General features: G+C 33.2%; 1 protein-coding gene across 1 annotated transcript in view; it reads left to right on the top strand.

Moving 5' to 3' along the window:
- LOC137644655 (transient receptor potential cation channel trpm-like) overlaps window positions 1-14,272 on the top strand; it is a 97,434-nt gene that overhangs the window by 65,850 nt on the left and 17,312 nt on the right. The window contains 3 exon segments of the mRNA XM_068377606.1: window positions 5,207-5,269; window positions 12,495-12,743; window positions 14,063-14,220. Coding sequence (XP_068233707.1) covers window positions 5,207-5,269; window positions 12,495-12,743; window positions 14,063-14,220 — 470 coding nt within the window.

Below are 14,272 nucleotides of genomic sequence, written 5' to 3'. Positions count from 1 at the left end.
CATTATCATGGTAAACATCAAAAGGCTCAGTACAGTTCCGTCATAGCTTCATGGATACTAACATTTAATTCAAATTCATCCGATAAGTTTGCTATCTTCACTCCAAACCTAGTGTTTTGGTAGTGTATCATCACTCGTGAATCTTTCTGGTACCAATGTCATTTTCATAAAGAATCTCACAGTAGTCCCACTACGTACACTGCTTTGAAACCTGCATTTATTATGATAAACATGAAGGAGCTCATCACTGAGCCTTGATGGATGCTAATATTTATTTCATATTCTTCTGATACACTTGCTACTGCCTTCGCAGTAGGCCGAGTATTTATGGCTACCCATGCTTTCATAGTGCCCATTTAATTCTTTTCCAAGTGCTCTCCCAAGATCCACAAATATGGTGGATAATTCATTTCTCTTTATATGATACTCTTTTTTTTTTTGTAGTTATCTTAGAATAAAGACAGTTTCTGTTGTTGCTCTCTTGACAAGGTAAACTGATAATTATCTTTTTTTAACTTTTTCTCAATCTTCCCTCTAGCACCTTTTCCGTTATTTTCATTGTATGCTCATGTAATCTGTTATGTAATCTCTGTTATGTAATCTCGACTTTACAATATAACCCCTTTACATTTGTATACCATTACTGCATGGCTCTTTAACCACTTGGCTGGTCCTATCTCTTCGTTTATTGGGTTTTCATGTATTCTAGCAAGCTCCGTGATGGCTGGTTCTCCTGCTGATTGTATTAAGTTACTTGTTATTTTCAGGTGATCCTTTTATCTTTATTTTTTATCCTTCCCAAGATAACTGTTAACCTTCCCAGCTGTTATGTTCTCTATTTGTTACTTTTATTATGCCAACATCTTTCAGTTAAGGACATTTCTTTTATTACGAAGATTTTCAAAATACAGACTCCACATTACGGGCTGCCAGTGCAAGAGCCCGTATCGCACGGAAGATTGGGCAATCTAGGAACAAACCTTCAATAACTCAGTATCTTTTGAATTTAGCATATTTTCAGTTTTCATCTACTGTACATAATTTTTAATGAAGAATATTTTAAAAATACTGCTTCCACTGATTTAGTATCCTTTAATTTCAGCATAATGTTTTCAATTTTTATCTTTTATTGAATATAATTTTCCCCTCTTACATCTTTTCCATCTTTACACACTCATTTTATCTTAACCCTTTTACCCCCAATGGACGTACTGGTACGTTTCACAAAACTCTTCCCTTTACCCCCATGGACGTACTTGTACGTCCTTGCAAAAAACTGCTATTTACATTTTTTTTTGCATATTTTTTATAACTTTATGAGAACCGTCAGGCATTTTCCAAAAGAATGAGACCAACCTGACCTCTCTATGACGAAAATTAAGGCTGTTAGAGCAATTTAAAAAATATATATTGCAAAATGTGCTTAAAAAAAACACCTGGGGGTTAAGGGTTGGAAAGTTCCAAATAGCCTGGGGGTAAAAGGGTTAAATATTTTCTCTTTTCCCTCTTATTCTCTTCCCTTCAACCCCTCTTCTTCCTTCATCACCAGCCTTTTAGCCTCTCTCCTCTTTTTTTCTGTACTATGCATAAATTTATATTCTTTCCATCCATATACAAGTATTTGAAATATCCTCGGCTCTTGACATTACTCATGTTATAGAAATCCTACTTTAGTTGATTTACTGTCTTTAACCCTTTTACCCCCAATGGACGTACTGGTACGTTTCACAAAATTCATCCCTTTACCCCCATGGACGTACTGGTACGTACTTGCAAAAAACTGCTATTTACATTTTTTTTGGATATTTTTTATATTATTATGAGAAACTTCAGGCATTTTCCAAAAGAATGAGACCAATCTGACCTCTCTATGACGAAAATTAAGGCTGTTGGAGCAATTTAAAAAATTTGTATTGCAAAATGTGCTTGAAAAAAAATAATGTCTGGGGGTTAAGGGTTGGAAAGTTCCAAATAGCCTGGGGGTAAAAGGGTTAATAGGCATGTTGGTTATATGTTTAGCTGTAGCCTATTTGTCATTTAAATTAAATCATAATTTTTCTGGTTGCCTCATTGTATTGCCACCTGTGAATAAGACTTTACGATGCATAAATTTTCACCGAAAGTTTTGATACTGTAGCATAACTTGTATATGGTATTAAGAGGGAAACCTATAAATAAAGAAATACTGTTGCATCAATTAATATAATGTCAAGTTCTTATAACATTTTTAAATACAGTACTGTAGGTTATGAAAATTTATTATGATTTTAGTTACATTTTTTGTGCAGAAGTTAATCCTTCATGGAATATTTCGTTCATCTCTTTCTTAAATTTCATATCTGGTTGTTTACTGATATTCAGGTTTTTATCCTGTAGAAGTATCAGTTATTTACTGATATTCAGGTTTTTATCCTGTAGAAGTATCAGTTATTTACTGATATTCAGGTTTTTATCCTGTAGAAATATCAGTAGAGGGTATTGCTATTTTACCTACTGAAAGTAAACAAATGCTGTTAAAATTTGAGGTTTTATTTTCACATGCAGGTTATCAAACTTTAATTCCCTTACATGCAAAAAGTAATAACTATACTCAATTTTTTTTAATGAGGCGCATTTGCACTTGACTCGCAGTGGTGCCCTTTTAGCTCGGAAAAGTTTTCTGATCGCTGATTGGTTAGAATTATCTTGTCCAACCAATCCGCGATCAGGAAACTTTTCTGAGCTAAAAGGGCATCGCTGAGAGCCGGTGCAAATCTGCCTCGCTAAAAACAATTGACTATAGACTTATATGCAATATGTCTTTAATTAGTATCAGGTCGTATACCAAATCTTTAGAATTTTTCGTACCCATCATTATCCGTATTTGTGATGGCTGCAACAGTACAGTACTTAGAAAATTCTGTAGTTTTCTAACATATAGTGACTTATTATTTTAAGGGAAGTTAAGAAATTAATTGAGTATATAAATGTTATATAAAAAGTTTGTTAGCAAAAACTTTGTTGCTTATTTAGGTAGTATCACAATACAAAATCTAAACTTTGTGAATAATGAATTCATACTTCCTGTACTATAATGGGTATTTTATTTTTCATATTTCTAAGAATAATTTTAGTTATAAGAACTGATAAGAAAAAAGTGTGGTTTTAGTAAGTGCAAAATATGCTTTAGAGTCTCATGTATTGTAAAACCAAGTAATCTAATATGAGGTCTTGAGACTACATAAAACCACATTTTTAGGAACGATTTCTGAAAGTAGTAGTGTTTAGTTTTTTTAGTTTTTTAATTAATTTGTATATTACGGTTAAGTGATAATATTAAGGTTGGTAAGTTCTAATTTTTTTTTTTTATTCTTAGGAATTTTCTTTTTATCATGGTAGTTTCTTTATTCTAAACCTAATTGAGAATTTTTGAGAAATAATTACAGCATATTGTATACTGTTTCTATTTTATCTGGCTGTATGCTGTCGTGATTCAAATTTTTGTTCTGAAAATTATAGCCAAAGTCAAGCAAAGTTTTCTTCCTTTTTTAAAGGGCAAAAGACAAAATAATTTTTGAAAAAGTTTTGGAGTAGATTAATACTCACTATAGCCTTAGTCTTACTAGCACACTAATCCAAATTGGGCAGTTGTAAGTACTGTAGTTGCTGCTATCATATTGGGCAAGATATTCTCCCCTCAAGGAGCACAAGGTTTATTCACCTTTGCTATTAAATTATTACAGCATATACAGTATTTGGAAGCAAAGTGAAAGACGATAATAAATGACCATCAAGACAGTTACAGGGACAAAGTACCATAATTTGATTAATTATTTTTTATAAGTACCAAAACAATTCACTATACTCAATTTTTTTTATTGAGGCGCATTTGTAAGGACTCGCAGCGGTGCCCTCTTAGCTCAGAAATGTTTCTTGCTATCTGATTGGTTAGAATTATGTTGTCCAACCAATCAGCGATCAGGAAACTGTTCCGAGGTAAAAGCGCATCCCTGTGAGTCTTTGAAAATCTGCCTCACTAAAAAGAATTGACTATAAGAGAAAGATCTTCTGAACTATTAGATCCCTGGAATCTATTAAGCCGTCTGAAGTATAGAATGGCACACTATTTTACTTTTCAATATATTGAACTGTTCTCTCTCATTTTTTTTCTTATAATGCCAGTGTATTTTGATGATCCTTATTTTCCCTTGTGATATTTCCTTCTACTTGATTACAGAACTAACACTGTTTCTTTCAGCCCCCTGTTTTTGACCCAGAGGTTTTAAGGAAGGTATTAAATGTGTAAGAAAGATAATTTTACATTGTAGTCAGTATGTATATTGAAAATAGTCTTGATCTTGCAATAATCCAAAAGATTTTGCCTAAAATAATTCAGTTCTTATGAATTTGCAGGCATATGTCTTATTTTTTATAGCGGCTAGTATTAGTACTGATTATTACCATAGATAGACCTTGCTAGATGTTTATTTTTCTTATGTACATGGTAGCCAAAGGATTTGAAATTTTGTTTTATAGAATTATTCATCACATTTGGCAAAGCACAAGTAAAAATATTACATTAACATATACATTTCTAGATAGCCGTGGCCGAGATTCGCTTACAAATAATGAATAGGTTGGGAATCTATTAAGTTTTTGTTTTCAATAATGGCACTTGATGTAAAAGGACTGGATAATCAATTATAAGTGTTCTTAAAAAAAAAAATTATCTTTTGCTAAATAATTTCAGCAAAATTTGTAGGAATACTTTCTGTTTTGATTGTCGGTGTTATTAATGCTAAATTGCACTGCTTTATAATGAACTTTCATTCATCTAAAAGCACATTTATAATTAATGGCTCTTGGCTTTACACTTTGTTGTTATACCACTGCATGACAGTCTAAACTCTTCATTATTGTATTGTTTATGGCTGAGTAAATAACATCATCCTTCCTCTTATATCACATGCTTTGAATTTCTCCTAAATGGGATTTTTCAATCTGTTTAAAATATAAAAAAGATGCATTTTTGTGATGTTTATGAATGTGAAGCTATAGTTATGATTTTGTTTCTTTTAAGCTTTTAAGTAATATTTTAAATATGCAGTAGCATTTTTTATTTCGCTTTAGATTCTCTGTTTTTTATTATGAGCTTCAGGCGACAAAAAATTTTCAGAGTGCATTTTTCCCTCTTCTGATGTGTTGTCATTTATACCTCTTTTTGTAGGCACAACTGGTCAACTCTGTGTCGCATCATTCCCACCCCGTCACCCCAACCCTCCAAACAGAGGTAGGATTAGTGTGGGAAAGAATCTTTTTGATGCATTACCAATAATAGCACTGCTCTGCTGTGTGTATTTTTTTTGTTATTGCAATAGAATATATAACATTCTTGAAATTTTCTATTGTATTAGACAATGTGGGTAGTCAGATCTCTCTCCCTTTTTTTTTTTTTTTTTAAATATTTTAAGAAGTATTTAGTAATAGGCAGGTCCTGGATTAGTAAATTTTATATTGAAGGTAATGTATAGATCTTGGCAGAAGACTTTTTAATCATTTGATATTTATTAATAAAAGAGACTGTTGATTTACATTCTTTTTTGTTAGAAGTATGTGGGTCTTATGATGAAGGTATAAAGCATTGTGTTCTATTATAATTCTGTTATTGTTTAAGCTATGCCTAGTCATTGTCTTGATTTTAAATGGTTACACAGGTTGTATGATAATCATAGCAGCTGTATTGTATGTGCCTTTGTTATTGTTTGTGTTCGCCTTGTATCGCCTTCAGTTATATATTTAAAACTTTGTAGTACTGTTAAGTTAGCAAAAATTTCTTGAGTGATTTTGAGAGATAGAATCTTTAAAGCTTTGATTGCAAAATATTTACCTTAATATTTTAGATTGCTAGTATTGATATAATTTACTTATGAACAGATAAGTACAATTGGTCTTGGTTATCTGTCTAAGAAGGCTGAACCTCATATTTGTATTGTTGATAATGAAATTATCTTTTGTATTTCTAATTTCTATTGATAAATTAGGTTTAGCAGTACATTTATGTCATATGAGGATGAAATGGACATTAATACACAAAAGAGAAAGAGTCCTGCAGTTAGTTTAGACTGATTAATACTTTAAAAGAAAAAATTAAGAATTTAAAACCTATTTTTTTGTAGGTTTTGCGTGGTTTGCAAGGGATTAACCTGTTAAAGGCTAAAACCCAGAATCTAATATAACAACATATTGTCTTCTCCACCCCAGGGCCAGTGTATCAGCATGAAAAAGCACAGACTCAGATAGTATAAGGAAGACTCGCAGGTTTAAGTTTTATTGCAGGTTTAGGCTATATTGAACCCATCACAACACAATGCCGAATTCGTCTGCCGGAAGATGGCACGTCATTACCGAATACCCACACTAATACTGGTGGCAATGTTACCTTAGTGTTTGTTTCTTGCCCAGCCACCATCTTTCCTATTTGGAGTAAGACCCATTGTGTCACACATCCCTTAATGAGTTTAGGGAGGTAGAAGGGACATGGGGGACCACCCAGCACCTCCTCAAAGCAATCTAGATTGTTATGTGGTCCCCAAGAACTAATACCAGAGCATCACTAATGTAGACTCGTATGCCATAAGGGTTAAAGTCATAATAACCAAGCATACACCCAAAACATGCTTGAAAAAATGAAAGGAAAAGATTAACAAATCCACCCCTCACCTCATTAGAGAAGATCCTGGGATAGGAGTTAGATGACTATTATGGTGTCTCTGCTAATGGACCCGTTCGAGGGTCCCCGTCTCCTTCTCGATATCCCCTCATAGGTTCCATGAATGAGCTGAGCACCCCTCATGCATGTTGTACCACTTGGATCTGTTTCAGGTAATATTTAATAAACGCTTTATGGTCAGACCAACCTTTAAAGCTGTGGATGTCCTGAAATTGCTTAGTAGCAAAAAATAAAAATTGGGAAGCAATTTCCTCATGATGAAGGTTTTAGGGATGGAGAGAGGATCAGCTTTTATAATGAGAGAAGTGATGAGAACACAGATACCCCCTGTAGAAAAGGACTTGTTGGTCTGGGTATTTTGAAATAGATTACTGTACCTTCTGCAAGTATGATTGTGAGACATCTGACAGAGGTATGAATCTTGTAAAAATAACACAATTGACCTAGCAATGAAGTAAAGTGTTTTGGATAATTACATCTAAGTACAGTAGCCTAAAACTTACCAAAAATTAAATTGGTTCCAAGACTTAGGCAAGGCTAACATTCCACATAGAACTGAGATAAAATTGTCATATTAAATATTAAAGAGGAGACAAAATATTCAAACCTAAAAACTTTCCATGTTGTCATGAAAGTCAGAATTGAATCTGTGGAACTTCAGAACTCAAATTTATTGCAAAGGCTTTTCTGCTGAACAGGTTGACAAAAGCCTGATTTCATAGCTTATTTATGAATGATCTATTTTAACTTTGTTGCTGATCTTAAGTATTTTTGTTTTTATTCCGTCTCCCATTTAATTTTTTCCTTATACAGTATTTTTATTTCATTTCTGCACTACGCTGCTTTCCCTGTTGGAGCCCTTGAGCTTATGGCATCATGCTTTTTCAACTAGCATTGTAGCTTGGCTAGTGATAATAATAATAATGATAATAATGGCATCATAAAATAGATTTAGAGTATTTTATCCTAAAACTAACCAAAAGGATCCTAAACTTAAGCAAGGCTAATAATTACAGGAAATTGACTAAAAACTCTTAGAAAAGTTAAGAGGTGACAAAGTACTTTAACCTAAACACTTCCCTTGCTGAAATAAGACCCAGATCTGTAATGGCAATATACAAAATCAATAAATCATAAGTTGATTTACTGTACTTCACATAGAACTTTATGTAAAGTCTTCCAAACAAGAGCACTCCGAAAAGGTTTTCATCCGGTGGCAACAAATATAAAATTAGTTGCTAAGTGGGAAACAAATGTCTAGGTAGAATTATCTCGGTGATGACATGTCATTGTTCAGCATACAGTACTAATTATCATTGGATGTGCTGTGACGGGTTCAGTAGAGCCTGAACCTAAGGGTCACCTGTATACTATCTGAGTTCATGCTTTTCATATTGATACACTGATCCTGGAGCAGGGAAGCCAATATTTCTTTGATATTTCATGTCATATTGGATTCCCTGTTCTAGCTTTTAACAAGAAGCCCTATGGGACCACACAGTGCCCTTACCCCAAAAAGGAGTCCTGGAGTCATTTCAGTCTGCCTCACAACAATTGCTAGGTTGTCCAATGATATCTAAAGTTATGTTGACGGTAGTTGAAATAGGTTCTTGAATGTATTCTGATTCTTTAAACACTGTTAATGTACCAGACATCATTTGAGACAAGCTTGATTACTTAGTGACATTACATATAATTTAATTTCTCTTCTTTATATTTTAAGGGTATGTAATCTTTTTTTTTTACCAGTTCTCCCTTCTGTTACTGTAATGCCAATTATTTTTATGTTATACTTTACTCTACTCATCTCTTGAATAATTCTGTTACCTTTATTCTCTTTTTATAAAGCCTGTGGTGTTTGCATTTGATTTCCGCAAGGCATTCAGTTGAGTTTATATTTCTTCCTAATTCCTGATAGAATTGTTTACCTTTCATCATAAAGAAAAAATATTTAGATGGCTTCAAATCTTCATATTGCTATTGTGATGCATCAAGTTTTTCAGTACCTCAAGTATTTGAAACTTATTTAATTCTCACTTTCTCTAACAAACTCATCTTTTAAGATTGCCAGCAATTTTTAAAGACAACATCTATTTGGGTCATCTTTCCTGTCTCGCTGGTATTTGACTGTCCTCTCTTTGGGGCTTCAAGAGATTCTTATACCATCAATTATATTACTGTACCTAGATATTTCAAAAAGACCTGTTAGCCAACAGTCTTGCTACAGATGGCTCTTCTCTTTTTAAACATAATTTGCTTCTTCTTATTTGAAATGTTTGTATCATTTCTATGAATCTCCCCTGATTTTCATATTGCTTCTCTCCAGAAACTTAGTTTTATAGACATTTACCCCTAAAGCTAAACAAATTTCCTTTCCTTTCAATAGACTTATGCCTTTAGTAATGAGATAATGTAATGGTTAATGATAACCACTGATGGCTGTCAAGCCACAGGTCCTTTATCTTTTCAGTCTCTGTTTACCATTAGGTTTTTAAGTGTGTTTTTAGATATCTTCTGGATTTATTAGTAACTAATGCATTGATTGTCCAAGAGAATTATTTCTGGGCAATCATGATCTGCCTTTTCTTTGTGTCTTTTGCAGGAAATGGTTTTGATTTAAATAACCATTGTGAGGATTGTGAAAGCCTTAATGTTCTTATTATGGACAAATATGTTTCTATGGTTACTGACCAAATAAAAGTACAAGGCGCAAAAAGTAGAATTTTTAGTTTAGAGGGATATCCAAAGAAGACTAGTGTTGTTGATTATAGCAAGAATGATGGCAATAATGACACGCAAGCACTGAATTCCAATTCAGCACTTAAAATTCAAGTTTTGATAATAATGAGCTTCAAAAGTTTTTAACTTCTTTAGCTTTTGGGAAAACTCAGAAAGTCTTTGCTTAAAGAGGGTAATTTTCAACTAATCTGTCCTATTTCAAACCCTAGCATGACTTCCTAAGTCCAGTCTAGTGGTTCTAGTGGTTCTATTCAGCAAGGGTTCGTATAGTGCACAGCACATTACAGATTTCATATCCTCTCATATAGCTTAAAATTCTTTGTATACTTTAGCTCCTTAAGCTGCGCAACCCTTGCATTCCACCAATCCTAGGGCGTCTTTCAGATAATTAGACTGCAAGGCAGAAGACTGAGTTGTTACCCTGGATTCTAATATCCCTTCACTCTCTAAAGCAAACTTGTACTTCATATACAGTATTGTATGATTCCCTTTGAGCAAATGTATCTGATGAAGTTTTGGCAAAAGCTGATCAGTAGCATCATGTTTGGGATGGAAGTGAGCATCATGCATTTGCAAGCTCAGCCACTAGCTCATCACAGTTAACTCTTAACATGGTAAATATATGATCTAGTACCTCAACTGCCAAAACTAGTTCCATTGAAAACAAATGCAAAGCAACTTCTGTTAAAAAATATGAACAAATGGGAAAACTAGCCGGTACTATAATTTCTTTGTCATATCTCTGAACAAGAGGAAGAGGATGAAGAAAGTACTAAGGAAGAGTCTCACTATGATGAGGTATCTCTTTATCAGTAGGGAAATTACTGCTGAAAAATGTCCTAATAAGTTGCTCAGAGATTTCTTTTCATATCCTATTCATTTCAATTCTAAAAAAGTATCTTCATTTTGCCGAGTCAAAAGTTTACAAATTCAAGAGCCTGTGTTTCCATCCCAGGACAGTCTCTCAAGTGTTCCCCACCCCTAATTCAAATTGGTGAAGGTTTCTGCAGCTAAGAACTCTTTTATACCTGGTTGATTGGCTAATTTTGAGCAATTTGTTGAAAAGGATTTGAGATCAGCAAGTGTTGCTGCTCAGATTACTGGAACAGTTCGGGACTTGGTTTCTGTATTATTTAGACAAAACTAAGAACATTAGAGGTACTGTAGTTACTAATTTGTTTCGTGGTATTGAAATTCCAACTTGTCCTTGTCCAAAAATGCAGTGTTTTTTTTTTTCTTTTAAGTTTAGTCATGGAAGCTTATAAAGAATTATTTCGTCTCATATTCCTTAAATTCTTTCCGAAGTCTTTCTTTGGGGGTGATTTTAACGGCCGTTTTATGGCGTTATAAGTCAGTTTTCACTAAACATTTACTTAAAGCTTGGTTTGTTTATCAAGATTACTGGGGTGTAGGTCTTATAGTGACTGCTGGCAATGCCTAATAACTGTTTTGTGTTTATTTAATTGATATTTTTCTGAATTTAAAAATTTTAATTTTATTTTCATTGTGTTACGGTTATATGAATAGGTAATTAGGAAACAATTTGGAGTTTTGTATTTCAAAGTGTATTTTAATACAATTTTTTACCAGTAGTTTAAACTACTCACAGGTCTAGAATATTAGTTATCTTTATTACTTTAAAACTATAAATGACCTGTCTCTTTCCTTCACTGGCACTACCCCTTCAGAGTGTGGGTGTCAGCAGTAAGGATATCAGAGGAGGTTCATAAGAATAAATGTAATTTTGATTTAAAAAAATTGTATTTCTATACTTGCCTGATGTTCATATGCATGCTTATCCTCCTCCCATCTGACTAGTGGTGTCAATAGGATAAGGAATAGTTTCAACTTCATGGCTGAAGAGACAAAGCACCTTTGGCTTGACAGCCACCAGTGGTTGCCATTAACCCCTAGATTCTCTCGTTGCAGTACTTCATTAGAGGCATAAGTCTATTGAAAGGAAGGAAAACTGGATTTTTTTTTTTAGTTTTAGGGGTGTATGTCAATAAAACAGAGATTCTACAGGGGAGCAATATGAATATCAGGTGAGTACTGTATATATAGAAATAATTTTTATTACAGTATTAACATTATTTTTTTTTCTTTAGGCAAGGTACCTCTTGGATGTTCACACACAGACGCACACACATGCTCACGCACACCTCTCTTTATATTTATCAGTGACTTCTTGCAATATGCCTCTTGTATACAGTACAATGTTTAGATACCGATTCAACTCTGACTATAATTTTCCCCTCTCAGTGATATTCTACTACAGTACTTGCATTTAATCTCAAATAGTCCTTTCTTCAGCAGCGCATATATGAACAAGATTACCTTTAGTATTGTTTAATGCCTCCTTTCTGTATATGCCTATTTTTCTGTCTGAATTCTTATATGTACATTCTTATCCAAGAGTATGTTTTTTTCCCAAAAATATCTTTACAGTTTTTACCCAAAGCTTTCTTTATGGATTTTAATGTTTTTTTGTTTTAATTCTTTTATTTTATTTTGTGTAACAATATGTTTGTGGGATGATAAGGTATTAAAAATTATTTATCTGATAAATAATTTCTTTTAGGTCTGTTTTTTGCTCAAAAAATCAAATACTTATATATTTTTCTATGACATTGTTTTTATAACAGCATAGACTTTAATTTTAGTCTTTTTTACTTTCAGGACTATTTTAATGTAAGGTATATTTTGTCGAAATCTATAGTATGAATAATAGATAATTTTTCCAATAAAAGTATTTATTTCATCACAATCCATATTTGCATTTATATATGCTTTTATTTGAATCTTAAATGTTCTCAGGTTCACCTGTCTTGTTCTGCCAAACACTTGGGGGTCATATCATGCTTATGTCGACTGAATTTTCAAGTACCATCTGATAAAAAATAGTGTTAAACAGGGGAATATTTAGGATTCGAATACTATTGTATTGCCATACTCATGATTAATGAATTTATATGAACAAAAACTTGCATTGTTTTTAAGAAAAAAAAAATTTCAAACCATTTATTTTTCTAAATTCTATTTTCAGGCACCCCTGTGTAATAGCAATAATGCTGTACCTCACTCAAGCGCAATAACTGCACCTTCTCGCCCATCTGAACCTGTTGACAGTAGGAGTACTAACCCTACGGTAGTCATCCAGAATGGAACCTCAATAAGTCCGTATCCAGTTAACGAATCGGTGATATATAATGACCTGCATTCAAAACAGCTAACAGCAAGAATCAAATTTTATGAATTTTATAATGCTCCAATATCAAAGTTTTGGGCTCATTCGGTAAGTTTTTGTTGGCGTATTTTTTTTAAGCAAGAGAGTTGATCAAAACGTTATTAGCCATACCCAGGAAAAATCGTAGAAGATTTTTCTAGATAATATCCCCAGTTTTCATTAAACATGATCCTCTGTTTTTTTCAAGCATTGCTACCCAAGTTTCATTATTATCGTATTTCCAAAATTGTGACCATGCAGGTGTTTTTGAGTTAAGGAAATAGGTTGAAGTCAGATAGGCCAGGTTTTGGTGAGTAAGTAATGTGCAAATAGGAACAAGTCAGAGTCATAGTCACCCATACTGAGTCGACGGCTTTTGTGCTGAAGCAACTTCATTCCAGACCACAGCTTTCCTTATCATTCCATTTTGATCGAGTTTTCAATTGTTGTAGATTTAATGCGTAATATATCCCATTAATGGTTGGAAAATATCCAAGTACGTATAGCAGTATTGTTCACCGTGATAACGCCGTCAGAATTCTAAATTAGAAGCTAATTGCTTGAATTTATGTGGATATGGAGAACCGTTTGTTTACATCTTTGCACGAAAGCTTCTAAGCATTAGTTTATTTAGAGACTCGGTTTGGCTGTAGATGTAGTAGTACCTACATTTACCCCATTAGGTAACACGGGATGACCTAGTGACCGAGCTTGCAAGGAAACCATGTATGCTGCCATCTGAACCATGATGCAACCAATTACTGTAACTTTAGCTGAATCTCTATCAGAGGCATATAGTTCTAAGGGGATCATACAATATGCCACACCATCCAAACATGGAGGTTGCTTAAGAGCACTTACTGGAGCTCTTTTGCCTCACAATCTAGTTGCCTAAAAGAGACTAGGATTGCGGGAATGCAAGGATTTTGCAATATTTGGGACTAAAGTAAATAAATAATTCTATGTATTATGAGGGACCTCACATCTGTAGGGAATGTTTACCGGTAGTATATGCTATTGTAGATTTGTGTTTTCCTTACAGTTTTTTTATTATTATCATTATTATTATTATAAATACACTAGGAAGTATTATGTTATTACTGGTACTACCGATTCAAGCAGTTTGCTTTTATTTTTTTTATACTGAACAGTCTAGTATTTTACATTGAAATGTATATACTGTACGTTTACTGTGCTTGCCAATAATAAAATGCAAAATCATCAGTGGGGGGCTATAACTTATGACAACATTTATGAGTTTTGAAGCCATCCTACTAAATTTACTAATGTATATGATTATCTAGAATGTCATAATGTGTACTTGAATAAAATGATATTTTCTAGAAGTGCAATTGTTTTAGTTGTAATTTCTTTTCTTGCTTTTACAGATTGCATATATGTTCTTCCTTTGCCTCTTTACATATCTGGTGTTAGTTAAGTTACCAAAAAAGCCCCAGTGGATTGAATGGTATGTCATTTCGTACATAACTACGCTTCTTTTTGAAAAAGTACGAGAAATACTTTCTACAGAACCTGTTGAGCTCAAGTAAGTTTCTTTTGTATTATGTAAAACCATATGAAAACTTAATTATTTCAAT

The sequence above is a fragment of the Palaemon carinicauda genome, chromosome 7, assembly GCF_036898095.1.
Source record: "Palaemon carinicauda isolate YSFRI2023 chromosome 7, ASM3689809v2, whole genome shotgun sequence".
Lineage (NCBI taxonomy): Eukaryota > Metazoa > Arthropoda > Malacostraca > Decapoda > Palaemonidae > Palaemon > Palaemon carinicauda.
The sequence above is the reverse complement of the archived record's forward strand: the minus strand, read 5'-3'. Positions and strand labels throughout refer to the sequence as shown.